We start from the raw sequence: 21,638 nt of genomic DNA, 5'->3' as shown, positions 1-21,638 counted from the left end.
CTTGGCCTGTTTGTGAAATCATACTCAGCTTTTATGATAAAGGCTGAGGACATCCTTTGATCCTCTCATACATCATAAGCATGGGGTTATGTGTGGCCCCTTAAATTAAAGGTGTGTGTGCTCTGCCTCGTTGGGGGAAGGGAGGGAGGGAGAGAGAGAGTCGGAGGCTGCCAGTATGTGCAAACAAAGCTGCAAATTGACAAGTGAAGTTTGAACAGAGCAAGTTTACTGTGAAAATTAGAGGAAATAAAGGCAATATTCCCACAAACATTGTCCCAGTGCGTTCAAAGGGAGTTGACCAGAAGTGTCCCGCCTTGGCCCAGGAGGAAACGGGAGTCTACCCTGTGCCTTTATACTACAATCAAAAGCAGATAATTCAACATTACCTATTGATCTACCACTACTGCTTAAGTAGCCATGTGTTCCACTTCAACATGCAGCTCAGTTGCCAAGACCAATAAATAAAAGCGTGTAAATAGCCATGTTAATCAGCTGTGGTTTTACACATAAAACATTAAAGAGGCCTTGCTAGATTTTCTTTTTCAAAAACAACCTAAATTCAAACAGTTTACCGTTTTAAACCTTCCCATACAGTTAACTGAAGAGTGGAGAAGTTTCTTCATGACTTCAACTAGCATATTTTACAAAAAAAGTTTTTTTTTTTTTCAGAAGATTGTGTGCATTATCCCAGTTTCTGCCAGCCAGTTCTATTCCTGGATTTGCTGTGGCGCATCACAAACATTTTCTTTGTGTCTATTTAGTGTAGACAATGATCACTTATGGTACAGTGATATTTCTCTCAAGTATATAGTTTTTGTAGACTCATGAAACTCTTTACCTTCAAGTCATCGTGGGTTATCTCCAACACATTTGTAACATAGAAGGGACCATTTTGAGCACTGCTAGATTCATCCATGATCTGGGTGTACATGTAACCCGCAGAAGACATGATTACAATGATGTTTTTCCCCTCTTCATTGAAAAGGAATGTAGCATCCCGGATTTTGGAACTTGGGAGGAGGAAGTAGAACATCGGACTCAGAGCATCCACTGAAAGGTCATAAATCTTTTAGACAAAAGGGGAAGACACAGACAAAAAAAAAAATTTAAACAATAGGAAACATCAATGTTAATGGCTTTTAAAACAATCAGCTGTGACAAAAAATATATCCAATAATCAGCCATAATATTATGACCCATTACTCAAGATGCTTTGATGCTGTCCACATGTATCACAAATCAAAACATTAGGCAATCTATCAGGTGCTTTAAATTATATAGATTCGACTCGATTACCCGGCAAATCAAAAACATAAATCACTGGTTTGAGATTTGAGGAATTTTAAATAGTGTCTTCTGATAAAAGAATGAATGATTTTCATGCTCTTCAACAATGCTTTAATGTTCACCTGCATGACAGGAAATAATGTTTCCCAGCAGAACAATGCGTAAAGCTTTTTCTTTTTTGCATCCTAGTGCAAAGATTTTTATGATCACACATCCACCCAGCACGAAAACATTTAGAATATGACTCACCAGCTAAAAGCAACCTTGTCTTATTTTGTGCTGTGATCCAGTATCGTTACTAATTACCTTGTCAAAATCTGATGATCTAATTAATGATCTTTGATCATAATGTTATGGCTGATTGATTAATTCATACAAGCACCCAAAAGTCTAAACTCCCAGTTTTTCTGAGAACATGCCACTGTCTTATTATTCTCAACCTTGACAAAATCAGCAGTAATGATGGCGAGTTCAGTTTGTGATCCTGGCAACCAGACAGCCTTGATGATGAAGTTGCCAGTAGCCAGCTGTGGATGCAACACCAGGTGATCTGAAACAGAGCCTGTACTGCTGAAAGTCAGTACATGGCAGTCCTGGGAAAACCAAGAATAACAAATCAGTTTTTCATAAGTTTTAACAAAACATTAATTGTGTTTGGCATCTTGCAAAAAATATAAAACAAAGTTGTCATATTAACATAACAATGACATAACAGAAGCAAGTTGCCAATCTTTAATAACTAAATTAACTAATGAACACTTTGAGCAAGCAGGCTGTCTAAGGTTTGACTATTAATTCCTTACCTTAAGGCCACAAACAGCCAGATAGTCTTCATTACAAGGGTTGCCAGTGAGACTAAGAACAGTAAATGGGACTGGGGCTGAGGCCAGTCGAGTAAGTGTCAGCTTCCTTTTGCTTGAGTCAGCTTGTTTTAGAAGGGTGGACAACTGCAGAACAGTTATCTGTCATGTGAACATAGGGGTAAAAGAAGGATGATGAAATACTTAAAAACATAATGGGAAAATAATATGCATTAGAGGCAAATAGTGCAAGTGATTTTAACCATGGCTTCATTTGAATATTAGTCTTGTCCTAAATAAATATTCTGCTCTAATCAGCTTTGATGGATTTAATTTACCTTTCCCTTTTCATGGCTAACTGCAAGATGCTGACGACGGCCATGAGGTGAAGACAGAACACACATGGCAACACGGCGCAGGACATGTGCACTGATGAGCTGGCGTATGGTTTGACCCTGATCACCACTGTAGTTCATCCTTACATTCTCAAAAGCCCCCTCCTGAGAGCCGAGTGTGGGTACCTGAGTAGATTGGAGTTGTTAACAGAGAGTATATAAAAGAAATACATATTTTCATCGAACAGAGTCTTAGAAAATCAATAAAAAAATGACCAGGGGTCTCACTTATTAGGATTGCTTACGCTAAAAACGGGGATTGGAGGTGTCGTCTGCGGCTTCCTAAACGAAGGTTGCGATTTATAAAAATAAACGTAGCCTGAAAATGTGCGCACTGGTAAGCTATAAATTGGAATTTATTGGTATGTTACATACGTTCACTTTTAGTTTAGATTCTAATTAGTGTTTTATAAATGAGGCCCCAGGGCTCATTAATATAACATTGAGTATATTGTATCGCCCCCGATAAAGCCAAAAAAAAAAATCTAATTTTCCAGAGCTCGTGAATGGTTTTTGCATCTAAACGAGCCTGCTAACTAATGGGATTCTACGATTATAAATGGCAGAAAAGATAAGGAAAAGCAATTACAGAATGAGGAAGAGGTGTTTGTGAATGACGGAGGCCAAGGACTATTTATTTGGTGGTCACAGTAGTGGCATCAATACTATATGAAAAAAAGTGTGAAATGTGGTAAAGGTGAAGAAAAAGCAGTTTGAAAGAGGCATGGCACCGTCAGAGCACGTCTGCTACAGGGTACACTTGAGCCCACAACGCGTAACACCATCCCAGGTAAAACTCCTATCTACAATGTGTATGCCCACTAAAAAGCGGGAAAGGCCGAGCAGAGCTTACTTCTGTGCTCTACAGGTTGGATAAGTGCTGCCCACTCTGCAGTAAGTTGCAGACACTGCTGTGCATCGGGATAAATTAATTGTAAGTTGAAGCCACCATGCACCAAGTTTTTTAGATTGTAGACTGATAGTATGCACATTTTACGGTTTACATACATGCATCTATTTTCACTCGGATACGTAAAATGAACGTATTTGCAGACATAATGCTGATCCTAATGGCTCACTGTTCACATCTAAAGCACAGCAGGCCTTGATATTTCTAATTGCATGGATCTATAACACTGATATACGACAACATTAAATGTACGCCATTAATGTCATTGTCTACAGATCATTTTTGCACCAGGGTCAGAGTTACCTTACTGATGTGCACATTCTCACGCATTCATTTTTATAAATCACAAATTTTGCATGTGAAGTGTCATGTGTATCTTTAAGGGCCCGTTTTGTGCTTACACAACAGTTATAAATGAGGCCCCAGGAGTCTAAAGGATGTTGAAATCTGTAACGATTCTGTTTTATCTACCATTAACTGGTCTGTCATCTCCACATTCTTGTCCTGAGTATGCAGTTCATTGAGTGCTTGCTGAGCCCTGCTACTGCTTCCCACCACTGATGCCTGTTGGAAGTTTGTCTGGATAGCTTCCATGAGAAACATGAGCATCTCCAGTATGAGTGCAGCAGTAGATGAGCCCATCTGTCACAGGGAAGAGCCAAAGGAAACACACATACAGTGCAATGGTTGCTGAAGACACCTGAAGCATCAAAAACCCATAAATGTAGATGAACATTTATTTACCACTTGTGGTAGCAACTCCTCCTGGCAGCCATCAATGCTCTTGCACACACTGCTCTTCTTTGGCCTGTCATCATCACTGGATTTGCCATCACAAATGGTGACTTTGCCCTTGTCAGAAGGTGAGGCATTTTGGTGACGAAGAGCACTCTCAGGCATTCGCACTTCACTATGGAATGCAGAAGATTCTTTGAGCGTTGATCCCAGGCCACTGCTTGGACTGCGTTTGACCAAAGCCTGTGAATGACAATAACAGTTGTTTACTCAGAAAAATATAATGGCAATTCATTATGAATACATTAAGCAATTGCCTTTTCTCAATTTAGGTTTTAAAATCAGTGGGCTCAAATAGAGACCAAAAGACAGAGAGAAAAATTTGGCTGCATAAAATGTTGCTTAAACATTTAATGGTTCTTCTAATATATCTACAGTAAGTGCATGCAAATGTATATTATGATACCACATTAAATTTTGATATGGCAAATTACATTGAAATAATTACCATTACAAGTCAGCCAAACTGTAATAATAATAAGTCATATCACAACACCAATACGGAAGAAATATTTGCATTTACAATAATTAAATGGCATATATGAGAGGGGAGGATGAGGTTGATGGTTGTCTTAATCACACATGCATATTCATTATATAGGTATAACTAGGAAAGCTGGCCTTTTTTAGTACACTGGAAGGTGATAACAGGCATTCATAACGGGACTTTTCTCATGTCATTGTCTCAGCTAGTCTAGCTATAAACCTGATCAAATGAAATGACTGGATGGAAGTCAATGGGGAATGACTTGCAAGCCAAAGTTACCGCTGTTGTTCTCTTCCCTTGATGACCTGAGGTATTCGGTCTCACCTGGCAGCTGCCATCCTCTTTGGCACCACAGTCACAGAAGAAAGAGCCATATTTGGCATAGGAGATCTCATGGTCTTTGTGACAGACCTTGGCGCACACTGTGCACACACCTACCCCATCCACCATTTTACAGGTGTGACAGTGGTACCTGCAGAGGGAAATGAACATAGAACGTAAAAGACCAGTACTACGGGGTATGAAAATGATTTCATGTGATTCATTACAAGTGACATTTGTAAGCAAATAAGTGATAACAGAAAATGTAATAGATGCATGACTTAACACTTATGAAGCGATCACACAACATACTTACAGGCACCTTAAAGAGCTTTTGCTTTGGTAATGTTTGTAAAAAAAAAAAATGTATAATGCCTGCACAATGTTTTTATGCAAGTCACTATTATAATTTGTATTTATTCTCTTTATACCTCAGAAGATATACTAATACTAAGTTTGTACAACATGTCATTAGCTCTTGAAAGAAAGTCTGATTTCATGTAAAATAAACTAAAAAAAAAAAAAAAGATTTAAAAGCAGCTATTTTCTTTACCAATGTTGATTCATGAACTCCTTCTGAGTAATGGTGAAAGTACAGAGTTTGTTGCAGAGAGAGTCTTCGTCCTGTTGAACAACGACATACATGTTACTAAGCCTTGTTTGAAATGAACACGATTGTGATTGAAGGTAACTGTGACTGTACAGAGTCTTCTGCCTGGGAGTCATCTTCCTCTACTGCCAGCTCCTCCACCCAGTCTGAGTCAACTTCCATGGCCTTCTCTTCTCCTTCAATCAGTAGCGCTGATGTGCCTTGGCCACTGTTCTGCCGCAAGGCATTCATTACATCAGCCAGATAAGAGATGATGTGGCATGAGCACTCCAGCATGCTGGCATGCTGAAATCAAAGAGCAGGTGTACATTAACTGTTTTGCAGGCATTTTCATTTTCACAATGTTGGAAATTTCAACCTTACCTTTCCTTGGGACACATTTGAGCTGACTTTCTCAACAACATTCTTCTGTGTTAAATACTTGTTGCTGCAAATGAAAAACAGTCTAAGATTATCATTTTAAAGTTTTTCAGTTTGATTATACTAAAGCCAATAATCGCCTAAAAAATTATTTATTTCAAGCGTTTTGTAATTTAACACTTTTCCCATGTGAAAAACCCAAACCAACTGCAAAAAAAAAAGCTATATACTGCAAAATACAATGATAGAAAAGGACTGACCGAAATGTAAAAATCTAATTCTTACCATCTGGTCAGCCAGTCAATAGCTGCCCTGTGCAGTTGCAGGTGACCAGCTCCCTGTCCAGCACTAGCAAGTGTGGCCATAATGACCATTAGTTCAGGAAAGCCTGCTCCATCACCATTAGCCAGCATGTCTGTAGCCATGGGAATTAGTGTACTGAGAAGGACAGTGCACACTCCTTCGCCCACTTGGCTATTGTCTCGTACAATGTGAGAGGTGAGAAGGTGCAGGAGCTGTCGATTTTCCTGCACTATTTCCAGCTGATCAGAGTCCTTTGGTGGTGCTGCAGTCATCCTTGTCAACCACGACTGCAGACGAGAGGGCTCCACACAGGCCAGCTGGGCCAGAGAGCCACAAAGACACAACAGGCTCTGGTTTGGGCTCTTCTCCGCTGGTAAAAGCAATATCAAGTATTCAGCAATTACATTTTATAATCATAAAACCTCAGAATACAGGAAATGTCATCACATTTTAGCAATGTGTTAAAAATTCACAAAATCCAAATATGTGTACACTTAAAAGGATATTTTGCCTACAAATCTTTAATTAACAAGTTATCCTCGCCAGTCACTTTGTTTCAACCGCCCAGAAGATCAATGAGTGTGTGGCTTGATGATAAATGCCTTCAACAACATATTGGGAGCACGTTTTTGCATCAATATGAGGAATATTTTTAATAACCTTATCTAATGCAAATATCAGAGCTTAAAGAAGTTTCATTATCTTAAATATTATATGAAAAACTTACTCAGCTGAAAAAGCTTGGTGAAAAACTTCAACACCCTGTTGCAGAACTTTGCTGAGAGGTTTTCATTGGCTGTTGCCATCATGATCTGGACAAGCTCGCCACTGAAAAAAATGTAAATAAAAATGTTCACTATCTGCACAGCTTGTAGTCTATCGTACATTTGCGAATGAGAGACCACATACCCAAATGAGAAAAACTCCTCCATTGCTTTTCGGACCTGACTGCTCTCAAGCTGTTTTTCAAGGTACTGCAGGCATTCCTCGAGAACAGACTCATCTAATCCACTAAAGAAAAGATGTTAAAATGTCAACTCTCAAAATGTTGTATTAATTTCAGGGTTAGATATATAATCCTCTGTGACAAACCTGTTTGGGTCAGAGTGACTTGCAATGATGTTGTAACAGCCAGTCACCAAGCGTTCATAGATGCGAGCTAGGAAGGCCTCTGACTCTGTTGGGCCCAGGATACGTTCTAATGATGTGGTGCTGATCTCAGCTACACTCTCAGTGCTGCTCTCAAGGAGGAGTGGTAGCAGGGTCCCCACTACCTGTGATGGGTTCAGCTCCTCCGTGCTGAAGAAAAAAAATGGCGTAATATAAAAAGAAAAGTGAGCTTTTTGTTTTTGTAGGTTTTTTTTGTGGGTTTGTGTTATTCTGAAAGATCTAAGAAAGCACTTACACGATGAGATCACCAGTCAGGCGAACCAATGACAGCAGAATGTGCTTCAGTGAAGAAGCCAGAGGTAAGGACTGGCAACATAACGTCCCCAGGTGAGCTGCTTGGATTCCACTGATGTAGCTCTCTGATGGGATGGTATCATTGGCAAAGGCATTTCGCTGATAAAAATAATAACACACCATAATTAATACCATACTTAGGGATGAGGTTAAATAGGTAAAACCTTAACACTATTGTTTTGATTCTATAAATACATTAAATGAGATTCCTCAATTCTTTCTTCAACTGTGTATCTAACAATTAACATGACCTGGGATTCAACACAATTGCTTTGAGTTTTCACAGAAAAATTATATTCAATTGTGGGAGGGCATTCAATCCCAAAATGGAATGGAGCCTTTTATTTTTCATTACCAAAGGTTTCACACAAATCATTCAATTGAAGCATACCCATGAGCCAATGTTGGGAAATTCATTGGTGTGGATGCTGTTCCAAGTCTCACATATCGTCTGCACGGCTGATGGCAAATTCTGCATGATGCTTTGGCCTGTGAAGTTTTATTTATGAGGTTAGGTTGCCAAAAATTAACCAAGAAACAATAAGTTTGATAATATTTTAGGTGTCAGCTGTTTGTACCCAGCAGGTTAGCCTTGCAGCGCGTGGAACCAATCGCCAAAACTGCAGCATATCCTTGACGTTTGGTATCCGTCAGCTTGTTTTCCCCTTCCTCTGGGATGTTCATCAGTAAGTAAGATCTGATGAAGACCGATTTGATTAAGCTTTACACAAATACATTATTTCAAGAAGCCTTTATTCATTCTTGGTGGACAAAAAGTTTTCATGTAATTAAAATTCATATAATCTAAAGTGAAAGGATTATATTGAAATATAACAGAATGTAATGGCAATAATAAAGGGGGCCAACTTCATAATCATTTTAAATTGTAGTCCATTAATTCAATCTAATCATGTTTATGACCTTGTGGTTCTACAGAATCAATCAAACTTTATTTGTATAGCACTTTTCATACATAGCGTAGCTCAAAGTGCGTTAGCTGGTTAAAACCACAAACCCCATAACCACACATCGACGCACACAAACACACAGATTAAAATAAAGACAGTGACAGAAGCCATTGTTCCACCTGGTCTAATGTAACAGAGCTCAATTTTGTTGCGGCATGAAGCTTATAAAACCGGAGAAAATCAACAATTTTGCCACGTCACTGTTTAAGCCGCAGGGTTCAAAGCGTGAGAAAAAAGTAGCAGCTTATAGTCCGGAAATTACGGTACCTTCTGGAGAACAATATCATTCACACCAACAAAACATTCCCTTACCGATTGAAGGCTGTGTAAATTTCAGTGAGCTGTAGAGTGGCTGGTAGGAGGTTCTTTGTGATCTCAGAGGACTTTTGGGTGTCAGCCTCAATAGCTACTTTGGATAAATGCTCATCTAGCGAGACTTGCACTTTAGAAATGACAGCATCCAGGGTATAGATAGCTTGTAAAGAAGGCAACTGATGAAGTGGTAGTATTGCATTTGGATCGACACTTGAGAAGGTAGAAATCTGCAACAAAGTCAGGTGAAAATATGTAAAAACAAATAATATTGAACAATGAGAGATGCACAAGTTAATGATAATTATTTTGAGCCTATTACCTGTCTGGCAATATATTCCTCTGCCAGCTCCACATCATATTTAACTGTGCTGCATTTAGCAGCAGTCATCTCAACCAGGGAGGCTGCTTGCTCCATTTTCATTCCCTGCTTCACCAAATGTTCCTGTAGGCAAGACATCTTTGTTTAAAAGTTGGGACAGCAAAATTGAAATTAAATGAAATTTAGAAAATATTATGAGGGAAATTTTGGCACCTATAGTCTAAAAAATTGGGGCATTTTTTAAATGTTTGGGCCATGGTAGTTGAGCTTGAATATTTTTATAGAATAAAATGCACAATAACATCTGCTAATGCAAATAAATGAAAAGCACACCTTTTATATTTCAGAGAGAAGTTTGCAAGTAGTGCAGTAGCTATTACGGAAAAATGAAGACAGATGTAAGGAAACTATAGGTTTATTTTAGGCTTCACACCAATCTGATTGGCGACATTGAATCTGCCCATATTTTCCGAGTTTTCTGAGTTTTGTTGACAATGATTTTTGAAGACACTGTTATTGTTAACTGCAGTTTTTTTTTCAAGCACAGCATTAATAATCACTAAATCGATTGTGTATGTTTTTTGTTATTTTTAAAGTAAGCTTATCAACAGACCTTGATCCAGTTTACATACGTAGACACACGTAAACGTGAAGACCATCGCAGTGTGTGAAGGATGTCACTCTCACTCGGGTCACTGCAACCAGTCTTCAGTTGCTCCATGAAGAGTTTTGAGGGTGGTAGAACTCCCAGAATCCTCCAAAGTACCAAAAAGTAGTACTGAAGGGAACAGGCCTCCTGTGCAGGTTGATGACACAAAAACACTTTTCAGTGTAGTATAAAACTGAAAAATCATTTAAAGAGTTAGAGTATGTTCACTAAAAGCATGTAAAAGTTCCTAAAACCAATCAATGACAGCGACAAAAAAAAGAGACACAAAATTTCCAATTTCCAAAATGACAATGTCTACATAGAAGCCTTTACGGTACTCATTTGTGAGAACTGAAATAAAAAAAATTCAGATTTCATTGTTTTTTTTAATTACATTATTTTATCATTTAAATCAAATAATCTTGAAGTTCTTCTAAGCGTGCTGTGCTTAGAAGAAGGTGAGAAATTGACCCTTGGGGACAAATAAAGTGGTTAGAATTAAAAACTGTACACAATACATGCATAATTAATGCCGACTGAATGGCTAAATGTTTCATGAGTAGCCTATTTATACAGTGATATACTATATAGTTCAGTTTGCTTTAAAAAAAATACTTGTGGCAAGTAGATTGGATGCGTTACTTGCATGACATGTCAAGTCACCTTTGAAAAGTAATGTAAAGCCCTGGCATGCATTTCTGTTGACTTTCGGTATCATGGCCAAGGCTTTGTCCGTCACCTGAACAACTCCTCACTCTAACCGAACAGCTTTCTTTAATTGTACAGTGTAGTTTGTATAAGGCTGAGTTTACTTGCATATTTGTATAACATTTGCATGTGTATTTGCACTTATATTTTTCTTTTAAATTATGTAATCCTTATTCTGTCAATATTCAAATTGCCGTGGTCTCTACCTATACTTTTTTACTACGTATCTTTTGTTAATGTTTCTTTTCATCTTGTTATTTAGGCTTGAAGCCACTGTAACTAAAGTCATTTTGGTTTATGTAGGAAACCACTGTTGCGTTGTCCGTCCCGATCAGAATATGACAGCCTGTCAGAACGCCACAAAAATGCATCAGAGCCAAAAATATTGCTAATAGCTCCAGGTGGCTGATGTGGAGCCTGCATTGCATCTGTGAAGACCACCTGGCAAAATGCCACCTCCCCTATAAGGGACCCTTGCTGTAGTAAGCTGGACTTTCTCCATCGGTGCCCAACCTTGCGAGCATCAAAGTCCTCTTGAGAGGAGGCGGCGGTGCTGGTTTGTGTAGACTGGCGGACTGTTTAGGCTAGAAATGATGCTGCACAGAGCCTCGGTTTGTTTATTTTTCAGTTCAAACTTAGACTGGATGGCGTTGAGCGACTGACCAAACAAACCCTCTGCTGACACTGGCTCATCCAGATAAACAACTCTGTCCCTGTCCAGAACTTTGGAGAGAGTAAGCCACAGGTGCCTCTGTGCCACCACCACGGCTTCTGAGTTGGTGGAGGAGAAGGCCAGCTTACTTCCAGCTTGAGAGGAAGGATGTGTCAACCTGGTCAACCGGCGCGGCAGCGTACTGACCAAACGACAGCAGCACCTGTTCATCCTTAAATAAGCCATGTACATCGAGGCCAATGTTCAGCCCGTCACCATCCTGGCTAGAGGCTAGCCCAGATAGCGGCTGGCTGGCGACCACGGAGGGAGTCGGCTCAAACCCAGCTAGTGTTTCAGCACACTCAGTGTGGTCTGACCAGTTTTCCACGGGGACTTTGACCAAGAGCTCCTTGCCACCGGATTCGGAAGAAGCCGGGTCCCTTGACTCGAAGAGGAGGGGGTCATGCCATACTAGAGCAGTCTCACCCAGCACCTTCTCCACAAACTTGACCTGTCTCTCAAGGATTGAGCCCCAGAGCTAGAGACAGAACTCACAGGTTCCGGGATCTGTCAACGCTCTCCTGCCATGGACAATCCCCAGGCAGAAGGGACAAAATGGAAATCTTTATCATGACGTGAAAAGCCGTACTCCTAAGGACATGGGCGAACTGAAGACTTTCCCATCACTTGCTTAAGCTAAGTGCTCATATCAGGACACAGAACCAAGGTGAGCAGTTGTAATTAGTGCTCCGCGGGTAACCAGCGGCAAACACCAACAGAACTGTTAAAGGTATAGCGGACAATTTTCCAGAAGTTTAGAAAAGAAACGCCCTTTGCACATGTAACACACTACCTGCTTCCAAGAGGGAAGGCGAGCGCAGTTTTCCTTGTGCACAGATCTGTTTACAAGTTGGAGCAAAAGAAGATTTGCACTTTTCCCACTATGTCAGACTCGCCACCGGTAAGTGAAAATCAATTTTCAAAGGACCCGGTGCGCACCGAGCAGAGCAAAAGCACGTATGACGCCCTTACGTAAACATATAACTCGATTGATTGACACTTAGGAGGAGCAATAGTTTAGATGATCCACCCGGAATTAGAAGCCAAAAAAACATTGTCCACTATACCTTTAAGCTAATTTTGGCCTGGCAGTAGCCACAATAAGACCAAGCTAACTAACAGCAGCAAGCTAGCCTGACTCAGTAGAGGTGCTCTTATCGAGATGAAGAGCGTAAGAGCTGAAGGATGACTGATGGGTGCATGTATATATGCGCAGGCGGGGTTTCACATACATCATTACAGATCATCTGCCGTAAAGACATGATTAAAGGTGTCTTCCGTTGGGCACACGGGGGCGTGATTTCCCCATGTGTTGTACCAAGTGAATCAGCTGAAACGGAACCCAAACCCAAACATTATTCTTTTCCACAAAAACCAATATTAATGCTGACCAAAATGACATTTTATGGAAAATTTTTACCCTATAATATAAGTGGGCCCATAATATTGCCCATCTCTAATTATAATCCATATATATGTTAAGACGCAAATGTTAGTGCTTCAAGAAATACCTTATTTAATTATGTAATATATATAAAGACCCTAAAGCAGAATAATCTTGTGTTTCTTTTGGGAACAAAGACATTTGCTCTGCCGAACTGGTTAGCTGAATCTCTTTAACTCAGTTCAGAAATAACCTTAACATAATGCATTCTTACCATAGGAGTGATAGATTTGTTGTCCAGTCTTCTTGCTGAGTCAAACTGAGAGCCAGCAGCCAGAAGTGAGACGAGCCATGCATAAAGTTCATCATATTTGACTGCCCCATTGAACAGCTTTGGGAAAACCTACAGAACAATGAACAGTGAGGCATATTCAAACATAAATACAGAACATTCAATTTCTGTGTGTAGACAAAAGGACAACATTGCAATGCCTAATGATAAGAGGAAACTATTCATTTTAAAAACCCCACCTTGCTGTCAAGTCTGCTGATGTCATCTTCAGATGTCTCAGGGGAAAAAACGCAGTAGAATTTAGGCTGAGTATTTGAATCTAAAAAGAGAAAGATGTGTTTTAGTTTAAATTTCTAGGGACCCTTTAACGTCATAAACAAATAACGCAATTCTTCTCTGACTACTTGTACTAACAAGGCTATTTTGCTCAGGTTGCCAACTCACTGGATATATCTTTTTCTGTAAATCCAGAAATGGAAAAGTGCAAAATAATAAGTAGCCCACCCTTTTCTGCCACAGACAACTATACTTATTTAAAAAGCATGTGAATCACCTTTTATTTCCAATTCTAATGCTCAGGTAAAACACATTTACCTGCTGAGCAGTGCTTGGCCCAGTTTTCCTCCACCTCCCGAAATGCATAGTAAAGGGACACATTGCAGCGTTTGCCACCTTCATGGCTTAAAGTGGGCCCAGAGGATGGTGGAGTGAGGAGGTTGTACTGGACCTGCAAGGATTAATAATAAAGAAATCATTTATATTCTTGCAGTATTGTATTTTCTAAAAACCAACAAATAAATCAGGGGAGCCCAAGTCCGCTCCATTTAAAAGCAGCACTAACCTGCTCAAAAAGATACAAAGGGGTCTTGGAATAGTGGCGCAGCAGGTAATCAAAAACCAGCAAGAGGCGTGCAAGGTTAAGGGGAACAGCCTTCAGCTGGGCGTCTCTACTCTGTGCCACCTCAGTGATAGCCTGAGTGACCAGGGTCAGCACAGATCGACGGCCACGCTCTGACAGGTTATGGAAAAGGAGTAACAAGAGCTGGAGGTGTTCTATATTTAGGTCATCTTCTCCTTGAATAGAACTCTGAATGGTTTGTTGTTTCAAGCTTCCCAAAAATCTGAGAATGGCAGAGTAATAAAAACAGATAAGGAGAAAAGGGGGAAATCAAGAGGAACTCTAAACTTAAGTGAAGTTTCTCGTCCAAATCCTGCCATTTATAATTAAATTAAAAATGGCAGCAACTACCTTGACGTTTTTGACTAGATTAATAAATTTAAACAACTCAAACATATCAAATAGCAATGACGAAAATGTCACATTGTTACCTTTCCCAGACTTTCAAGCATTCGGGTACATCTGGATCACCTTGGACACTGGCTTTGTATTGCCAAATGAGAAGAAGTCTGCAGAGGACTGATAATGACTGTGGGTGAATGTATAAAGGCCAAGGGCCCTCAGAAAAAGGTGCCACACCCAACTGCTGAAGGAGCATGTTCTGTGAAAAAAAACAAATTACTATAGTTGGCCAAGAGTTGTGGGTAAAAAGAGAAAGGTGTAAATTACAGCTGTTGACTGAGTATGCTATCTTAAGGCAAAAAAAAAAATAGTTTACTTCACCTGCAAGGCAGGGGATGGAAGATCTGAAGTTACCAGGGTGTGGTTGAAGTGATAAAGAGCCATGGAAAATGCCTCATCTGAGGAACCTACATTGAAATTTAAAGCATTGTACTGACTGGCACAGAAACTGTCATTCTGTCATTAGCAGATAAAATACGTTTTGTGTGAGAGGCTAGGATAAATCTTTTCATAATACACAAAACAGCCATTCCTCTGTACCTTTAACATCTTTGTCGACATCTTTGATGATACTGGCCAGTGTAGCCATGTGTTGCTCAGTGAGAGAAACACTCAGGTAGTTGCGAATGAAGTTGTTCCTGGACTTCAACATCGAAGTGGTAATAAGGTTCAGGATGCTTGAGGCCAAACCAAGGAACTAAATGAACAGAGAGCTTTAGGTTGGAGGGCTGTCAAAAAAAAAATGCATGGAGAAATATTTTTTAAGGTAATGTGTGATCAACAAAAATGTATCTTCACCAGCTCTGGATCTTTTCGGCCAGCTAAAATGTTGCCGTTCTCGCTTGGGTTCTGCTTGCTGGGACTCTTCAACCTGGGAGATGTATCTAGGGGTGGAGGTGGAGGAGGGGGTGGGGGAGCAACTTTGTCTTTGGTTGGTGAAATTGTCTCTTCGAACCAAAGTCCCAAGATGGGCTCACTGTCGTCATCTGAAAATAAAGTACACCAAGTTCACATGAAGTCCTTACAGTTGAGATGAAAAGGTTAAACTTAGTGGCAGTGAAGTCTTCTGAGCAGATAACTTGAAAAAATGTATGACAAGTACCACACAGTGCAATAAGTTAAAAGCCAAACATCTGCAGGTTATAGAGAATAAATACACTTTGCTCTTTGTTATCAGCCTGAACACAACTTGAATTATCCAAAAAAAATGTAATTGCTGTTTTTAAGGATTCAATAATAGTTTTTGTTTTCATTTCCCATTTTTAATGCTACATTTCTTATTTTATTTTATTTTTATAGTTCAGACTTTTGAGCACTGAATAAGTAGAGTGTCAGTGGAAGCTTTGATATCTTCATGCATAGTTGTAAACTTACGAGTATATGTTAAACCTTGGTTGTATGCTAAAGTTGAAAATGCAGAATTAATAATTCCTCCACTCGCATTTAGTCATTTAAGTCTTAGGTTTGGGAAAATATAATGATAATGAGCATATTATATTTTCAGTGTATAGAAATCTCCAAAATCTAGCCACCTATAGGAATCTAAAACTCAACTTCAGGCATAGTAGTCAAACACATGACACATGGCAGAAAGACCTAAAAGAGGCCGATGAGAACACTCTTTAGTCCCTCAGCCAGAAAAAGGTGAAGGCTGAAACAAAAAAAACACTGATTTTATTGCAAGAACCCAAGGCTGTTAGCCAGTAGAATGTTGCAATTTTTTCAAATTTGGATTGAAGACTTTTTTCTATGTGTACTCTTTTATACTGTGATCCAAACTTGGGCAAATACGGAACATTAGGTAATCTGTCGGCGACAGATGTTGCTTACCTCTGCAAATTAGAGTGTATTTAATGAATAAGCACTTTGTGTCAAGCCATGAAAATCTCTTCGAATGATGAAACAATATGAGCCCTAGCTTTTTTCTCATCTTTTTCATTGAAACCTTTCAACAATGTACTTCATCTTAAATTTTGTAAACACACAAAAACTTCACACACTCTGGGCGACATCCGCCATCTACAGTGAGATTGTTTTTTCAAATTACAAAAACACACTCATTCTACAAGAACAATACAATAAGTTGATTCACATGAACATGCATCAAACAAAACAAAAATCAAAACTTTTCAGGTGACAGCAAGACAAAGCAGCATGTTTAAGCCCATTTAGCACAGTTTTTATTGATTGTAAGTAAGAATGATACCAGTGTTTAGACAAGGTTTATAACAATCATACTAAAGGGAGTTGTGCAGCCTTAGCTTAAAAAAAAAAGAAAGTTGAAGGTCATAACATTTTAGATTCTAAGAATTTTTCTTTTAAACTGTAGCTCATTGTTTATAGGGGCCAAATAGAATAGACGGGTCATGTAGGAATGGCGACAGGTGAAAAGTTAATCCTTTCGTAGTTGTTGACTAGCAATTTAGTTAGAATTCAGAAGCCATGAATCGTTAATGTTCTTGTGAAATTTCCATCACAAAAATGACCCATTTCTGCTATTGGGTAACCCCTTATCATTAAATAATTTGTAAAAAGAACTTCAATATAAATTGTCAAATTGTTAAAAATTGGCAATTTTTACTGAATTTTTTTTTTCTTTTTCTACTTTTCCTGCTTCATGCGCTTAGTTAAGCAAATTAAATGTAACATTAGAATAACCTTGTTCTCAAATGTTTTCAGACAATGTGCAGCAACATGCCAGTAACACTGGTATCATCCTTTGAATCATCAGGAGCCACAGATGAACCACTTTGACAAACCACATTTGGTTTGTATCAATCAAAAGATAAAAAGACACAAAGACTATAGGCTATTTTGTCAAAGCCCCTTCATCTCTGGCTCTATCACATTCTTAGCAATTTGGGTCACAGCTCAGAGCCTAAATTGTGAGAGACATACAATAACAGAAATGGATTTTGGACAGTGAACACCAAATCTCTGACCCGAGGACAGAAAACTGCTGACCTGAGACACAAGCTGCACTTGTCTTCTCCTGTCTTCTCTCTGCTGAAATAGTAGACACTGTCAACTACACTGTCATGGGGCTGATGATGGGTCAAAAATTTTAAATGACATCACTGAGTCCATGTATGCATTTACCCCTCTGACTGCTGTCGTTTTATGACTAAAACACACTGATGAAATATGACTTTGATTTGACCACCTGAGGCACTTCTACTGTTAATTTGCGGTCTCGATTATCATCCCACATTATCTCAGTACCTGCCGTAATCGTGTCTAAATAAATTTAAAAAAAATAAAAAGACAAATGTACTTTTCAAAATGGTCCTTGAACTCCAAAAGTTTAAATGAGTTCAGTGTATCCTACAGTGAACTTCATTTACTTCATCTTGTAAACTATGTTGCATTGTTTTCTAAAGCTTTCTTTATGAGGACACTTTTTGTGTTAGTAGTTCCAAAGAAGACATTGCTTGTACCTGGCACCAAATGTCAAGTAAAAGGTTCTTTTACACAACAGGTAGTATTCAGATTTCTTCTCGTTTTGCGTATCTGAGCTGAAGTGTCGATGCATAAACCATGAAAAATAAGATGAAATGTGAGTCAATAATAAAGCAAGATTAGGTACCTTGGCTACTGTCCTCTTCTGTGCTGCTAAAATCATCCTCATAGTAGGTATTGGAATCCGTAGAAGCACTGGCATCGCTGCTGACTGAACCTTTTCTCTGACGTTGTAGAACACCAGCCTAAAGAAAGTGAAAACACAAACAGCAATTACCTGATTAACTTTTTGCTCGTTCTTTGGTCAACAAAAGAAAACAAAACAAGAAAGAAACATGGCTTAGAAATATGCAATTTTTTGTATAAGAGTGGTAGGGATGGGAATCAAAAACCTGTTCTAAGAAAGAACCGGTTCCCAGCAATCCAATTCCCAGGAATCATTTGTTTTAATTGTATTTCAATTCTGCGTATCGGTTCCTCTTACGTCGCAAATACGTAACGATAAACTCCCCCAGGTCCTGTATATTGTGTGTTTATGCTTGCACCAAGTGAAATGTAAACAAAGGTTAAGCTAAAGCTTTACCGTTTAAATACATAACAAGTGCAGCTGTACTTTTGGTTAATATGTTCTTTTTTACAGAATAATTATATTTTTTATGTCTGAATTAGTTTTGGATCAAGTTGTTGAAGTTCAAAAGGAGCACTGTAAATATTCTCAACTGTTTGTAGCCAAATGTGTAATATGTTGTAATAATAATGATAATAATTCATCAATTTTATATAGTGCTTTTGTATATATTATTATCCAGTGAAAACAATCTATACCTGGTGGATTAAAAGAGAGCTGATATCCCTGCAGGAAATTAAAGAGACAAAGATACACCCAATGAGAATCGATAAGGAATGGAATTAATAAGCAGTATCGATAGTGGAATCGGAATCGCTAAATTCTTATCAATTCCCATTCCTAAAGAGTAGTGGCACCTTTCTGTAAGAGGTGGAGAGAAGAGTGAAAAGCAGATTGGTCAAGGGCACAGAATCAATAAGTCTTTGGACCCGTTGGATGGAAGTGCTCTGTGCCATGATGTTGAGCTCAGCTGGTGGTCCATCACTTGCCCAACCCTGCAGACAATAGGAAAAAATATTTTGAAACCCATGGTCGTATTTTTGTTGGCCAGAACAAAACTTGAACAGAAAACCATGTGTCCTATAAAAAGAAAACGTCATAAATTATTGCAAACAAATTCAGAAATGTAATGATCAAATAGCCCACTGCCATAATTTGACAGTGAGTTGTGTTTCAAAAAAGCAACAAAGCAGAATAAACCTTGTTTGTTACTTTGACTTACTCGATGTAAAGCCTCTACTTGCAAATCCTGGAATAATGACGTCAGAAGTTTGATGGCATGGTTAGCCAGAATCACTGACAGAACGCCAAAACCTTGGTGTCTTTAGTGTAGAAACATAATTGAAGATTAAAACACAATGTGCCAGTTAAGCATGCTCTTTATTTTCAATTGACTAATAAACATTACAAAATGTAAGCAGGCAATCTTAGTAGTAATAGGTTTACTTTTTCATCAGAGTACGCCAAACTTAGCTTGTTTTACTTTTTGTTTTAATATCTCAACAAAAAACACATTGGTTAGGGTCCTAATCATTTCTTACCCTTTGCCAGGACTCAGTTTGGGTGATCCCGCCCCATCCTTGCTGCGTGCAGCAATATCTCTCACACGCAGTGCAGCAAGAGGGTCCTTCTCTTTGCCTTTATCTGCCAAAGCAGTTGGGCTCAGGTTGAGAATCAGGTACAGACTGTTTAAGAGGCACCAGGCTCCCAGCAGCTGGAAATTCTGAAAATGCTGGAATGCATGAAAGATTAGCAGGAGTGATTTTAAAACTTGTTCTCCACTCTTATTTCTTTGCAATTAAGCTTTACTTAACATACAAGAGTTTCTAAAAGAGACAAAATCATTGTTTTTTATGATATTACAACTAAACTATTAATCTAATACAGGATTGTTTTTTGGCCTGTGAAAACCCTGTCAAGGACTAATTTAAAAATTAGGGACTAACCTCTCCTCCAGCTCTGCGAGAGTTGCTGATTGCTTGTCCAATCATTTCATAGATGTCCAGCTTTGATAAAAAAAAAAATGTAAAAAAAATTCAGCACTTGTTACTCACACAAATGTACTTACAATGTGTTACATTGCACATTGTAGCCAAAAAAGTTATAGATTAAAAAATATCAAAATGAAATAGTATTGAAACGTAGAAAAGATTTCTATATGTTGGAAATTAACTGTGACCATAATGGGGAAAGTTGTCAGTTTACTTTGAAAGCCTAAAAGACTGACAACAAACCCTCTTGTGATTGCTATCTGCTCATGCACCGATTTGCTTCGTCATGAGTCACGGGGTCATTTGTATTAAACAAAGTGTTTCTCTCATTGACTTTGAATGGATGCAGTCAGAGATAAAAGGAAAAGAAGAGGATTACAGATTTTACTGCTATAAACTCAATAGCAATCATAACTAGGCAGGTTTCCAACACAGGGTGGGACATTGAATTTTTGCGTATTTTCGTATTCGGTCCTGTGCTGTGTGGCAGTAAAGTAATGTAAGCAATAAAGCCATTTTTCCTTTCACACTCACAAGGGATGTAATTATTCAATTTCAGTTAAAATCCATACTTTGGAATGGATACATTTTCTTTCCAGTTCAAAAGCAGTCAGCTTTGTTTAGTGGGGCCTCTGATTTTCCTGTTTGCAGAAAACAATCAGAAGAAACAGATTTCACATTCTGAAATTGAAAAAGGTATCTGACATGGAAAAAGCAATCTGCCTGTTGGTTTTTTTTCCTCTCTCTTCGTCTCTTAAAATTGGGCTCAAATACAGGACACAGAAATGCGTCACATGCATGTTTTGAGACAATATCACAGGAAAATGGGTGCTTGAATGTCTGGAAAGTGTGAGAAACAAACGTTTACTATTTCATTGATATTCCCATTTGTAATCTCTCGCTACGTCTAACGGTAATGGATCGAATAGTGACCATGTTATCCTCTGACTAAAATAAATGAAGAGCTTCATCTGAAGTGTTTTTTGAATGTGTTGGGATGAACAAGCGGTTTGGATTTTATGACTACATTCAAATCTGAAAAGGCACTCGTACAAAAACAGGTTTAGCTGTTGGTGTAATAACAGTAGTTCACTATTAACCCTATTTAGCATGTACAATTTAAATACGTTTTTTGTAATTACAATCATTAGATGAAACAAATTTTTCTTTTAGCTACTTCTGCATCCAGAAAATATGCAAACCAAGATTGTTATAAATCAACAATGTGCTGGTTTCAAATGTTTGACAAACTTTCACTGATTAAAACAATAATCCTTGTCAACAGTTACAGTATTCAAGGCACAAAATCTTTCTGCGCACAACCATTGTCCGTGCCATTTTACTTGTTACATTCAACATATCAGAAAGATGTTTATTTTTCAGAATTAAAGTTTAGAAGACCAACTGTTAGATACAATTACATATTTAATTAAATAATTAACACTTTGCTAGCTGCTCTGTTGCGAATTGTAACCAAACTTTTAAGCATTTGTGCCGATTAGGCGCCATGTTTCCTGCTGGCTGGACTGCCACTCACGTGCGGGGTGGCATTATTTGTACACTGGAATCAATAAGGGAATTGTTTGCTAAATTGGCAAACGATACCAAGCAATTCAAAAACTGGGAAACGGTTCTAAACAAGAACCACCGGATTTAGGATCCCATCACCACTGCTTCAATTT

The 21,638-nt window shown here is 38.6% G+C and overlaps 1 protein-coding gene across 6 annotated transcripts in view; it reads right to left on the bottom strand.

Annotated features, from left to right (window-relative positions):
• The window catches only part of ubr4 (ubiquitin protein ligase E3 component n-recognin 4), a 91,411-nt gene that overhangs the window by 50,238 nt on the left and 19,535 nt on the right, over positions 1–21,638 (bottom strand). For 2 of the 6 annotated variants that reach the window (XM_028451926.1, XM_028451927.1), the window contains exons 10-43: positions 19,912–19,971; positions 19,507–19,697; positions 19,188–19,287; positions 18,823–18,960; positions 17,966–18,083; positions 17,344–17,385; positions 15,178–15,365; positions 14,920–15,076; positions 14,701–14,786; positions 14,409–14,578; positions 13,921–14,200; positions 13,674–13,806; positions 13,319–13,398; positions 13,062–13,190; positions 9,948–10,130; positions 9,335–9,457; positions 9,013–9,242; positions 8,311–8,429; positions 8,124–8,221; positions 7,674–7,831; positions 7,361–7,567; positions 7,178–7,279; positions 6,996–7,096; positions 6,251–6,638; positions 5,969–6,032; positions 5,699–5,890; positions 5,549–5,619; positions 4,954–5,146; positions 4,137–4,370; positions 3,864–4,034; positions 2,426–2,608; positions 2,091–2,249; positions 1,728–1,880; positions 839–1,066 (exon numbers count right to left, since the gene is read on the bottom strand). In XM_028451926.1, coding sequence (XP_028307727.1) covers positions 839–1,066; positions 1,728–1,880; positions 2,091–2,249; positions 2,426–2,608; positions 3,864–4,034; positions 4,137–4,370; positions 4,954–5,146; positions 5,549–5,619; positions 5,699–5,890; positions 5,969–6,032; positions 6,251–6,638; positions 6,996–7,096; positions 7,178–7,279; positions 7,361–7,567; positions 7,674–7,831; positions 8,124–8,221; positions 8,311–8,429; positions 9,013–9,242; positions 9,335–9,457; positions 9,948–10,130; positions 13,062–13,190; positions 13,319–13,398; positions 13,674–13,806; positions 13,921–14,200; positions 14,409–14,578; positions 14,701–14,786; positions 14,920–15,076; positions 15,178–15,365; positions 17,344–17,385; positions 17,966–18,083; positions 18,823–18,960; positions 19,188–19,287; positions 19,507–19,697; positions 19,912–19,971 — 5,229 coding nt within the window. The remainder of the gene's footprint in view (positions 1–838; positions 1,067–1,727; positions 1,881–2,090; positions 2,250–2,425; positions 2,609–3,863; positions 4,035–4,136; positions 4,371–4,953; positions 5,147–5,548; positions 5,620–5,698; positions 5,891–5,968; positions 6,033–6,250; positions 6,639–6,995; positions 7,097–7,177; positions 7,280–7,360; positions 7,568–7,673; positions 7,832–8,123; positions 8,222–8,310; positions 8,430–9,012; positions 9,243–9,334; positions 9,458–9,947; positions 10,131–13,061; positions 13,191–13,318; positions 13,399–13,673; positions 13,807–13,920; positions 14,201–14,408; positions 14,579–14,700; positions 14,787–14,919; positions 15,077–15,177; positions 15,366–17,343; positions 17,386–17,965; positions 18,084–18,822; positions 18,961–19,187; positions 19,288–19,506; positions 19,698–19,911; positions 19,972–21,638) is intronic. The other 4 variants (XM_028451931.1, XM_028451932.1, XM_028451930.1 and 1 more) reach the window with 3 other exon arrangements.

The sequence above is a fragment of the Gouania willdenowi genome, chromosome 7 (assembly GCF_900634775.1).
Source record: "Gouania willdenowi chromosome 7, fGouWil2.1, whole genome shotgun sequence".
Lineage (NCBI taxonomy): Eukaryota > Metazoa > Chordata > Actinopteri > Blenniiformes > Gobiesocidae > Gouania > Gouania willdenowi.
The sequence above is the reverse complement of the archived record's forward strand: the minus strand, read 5'-3'. Positions and strand labels throughout refer to the sequence as shown.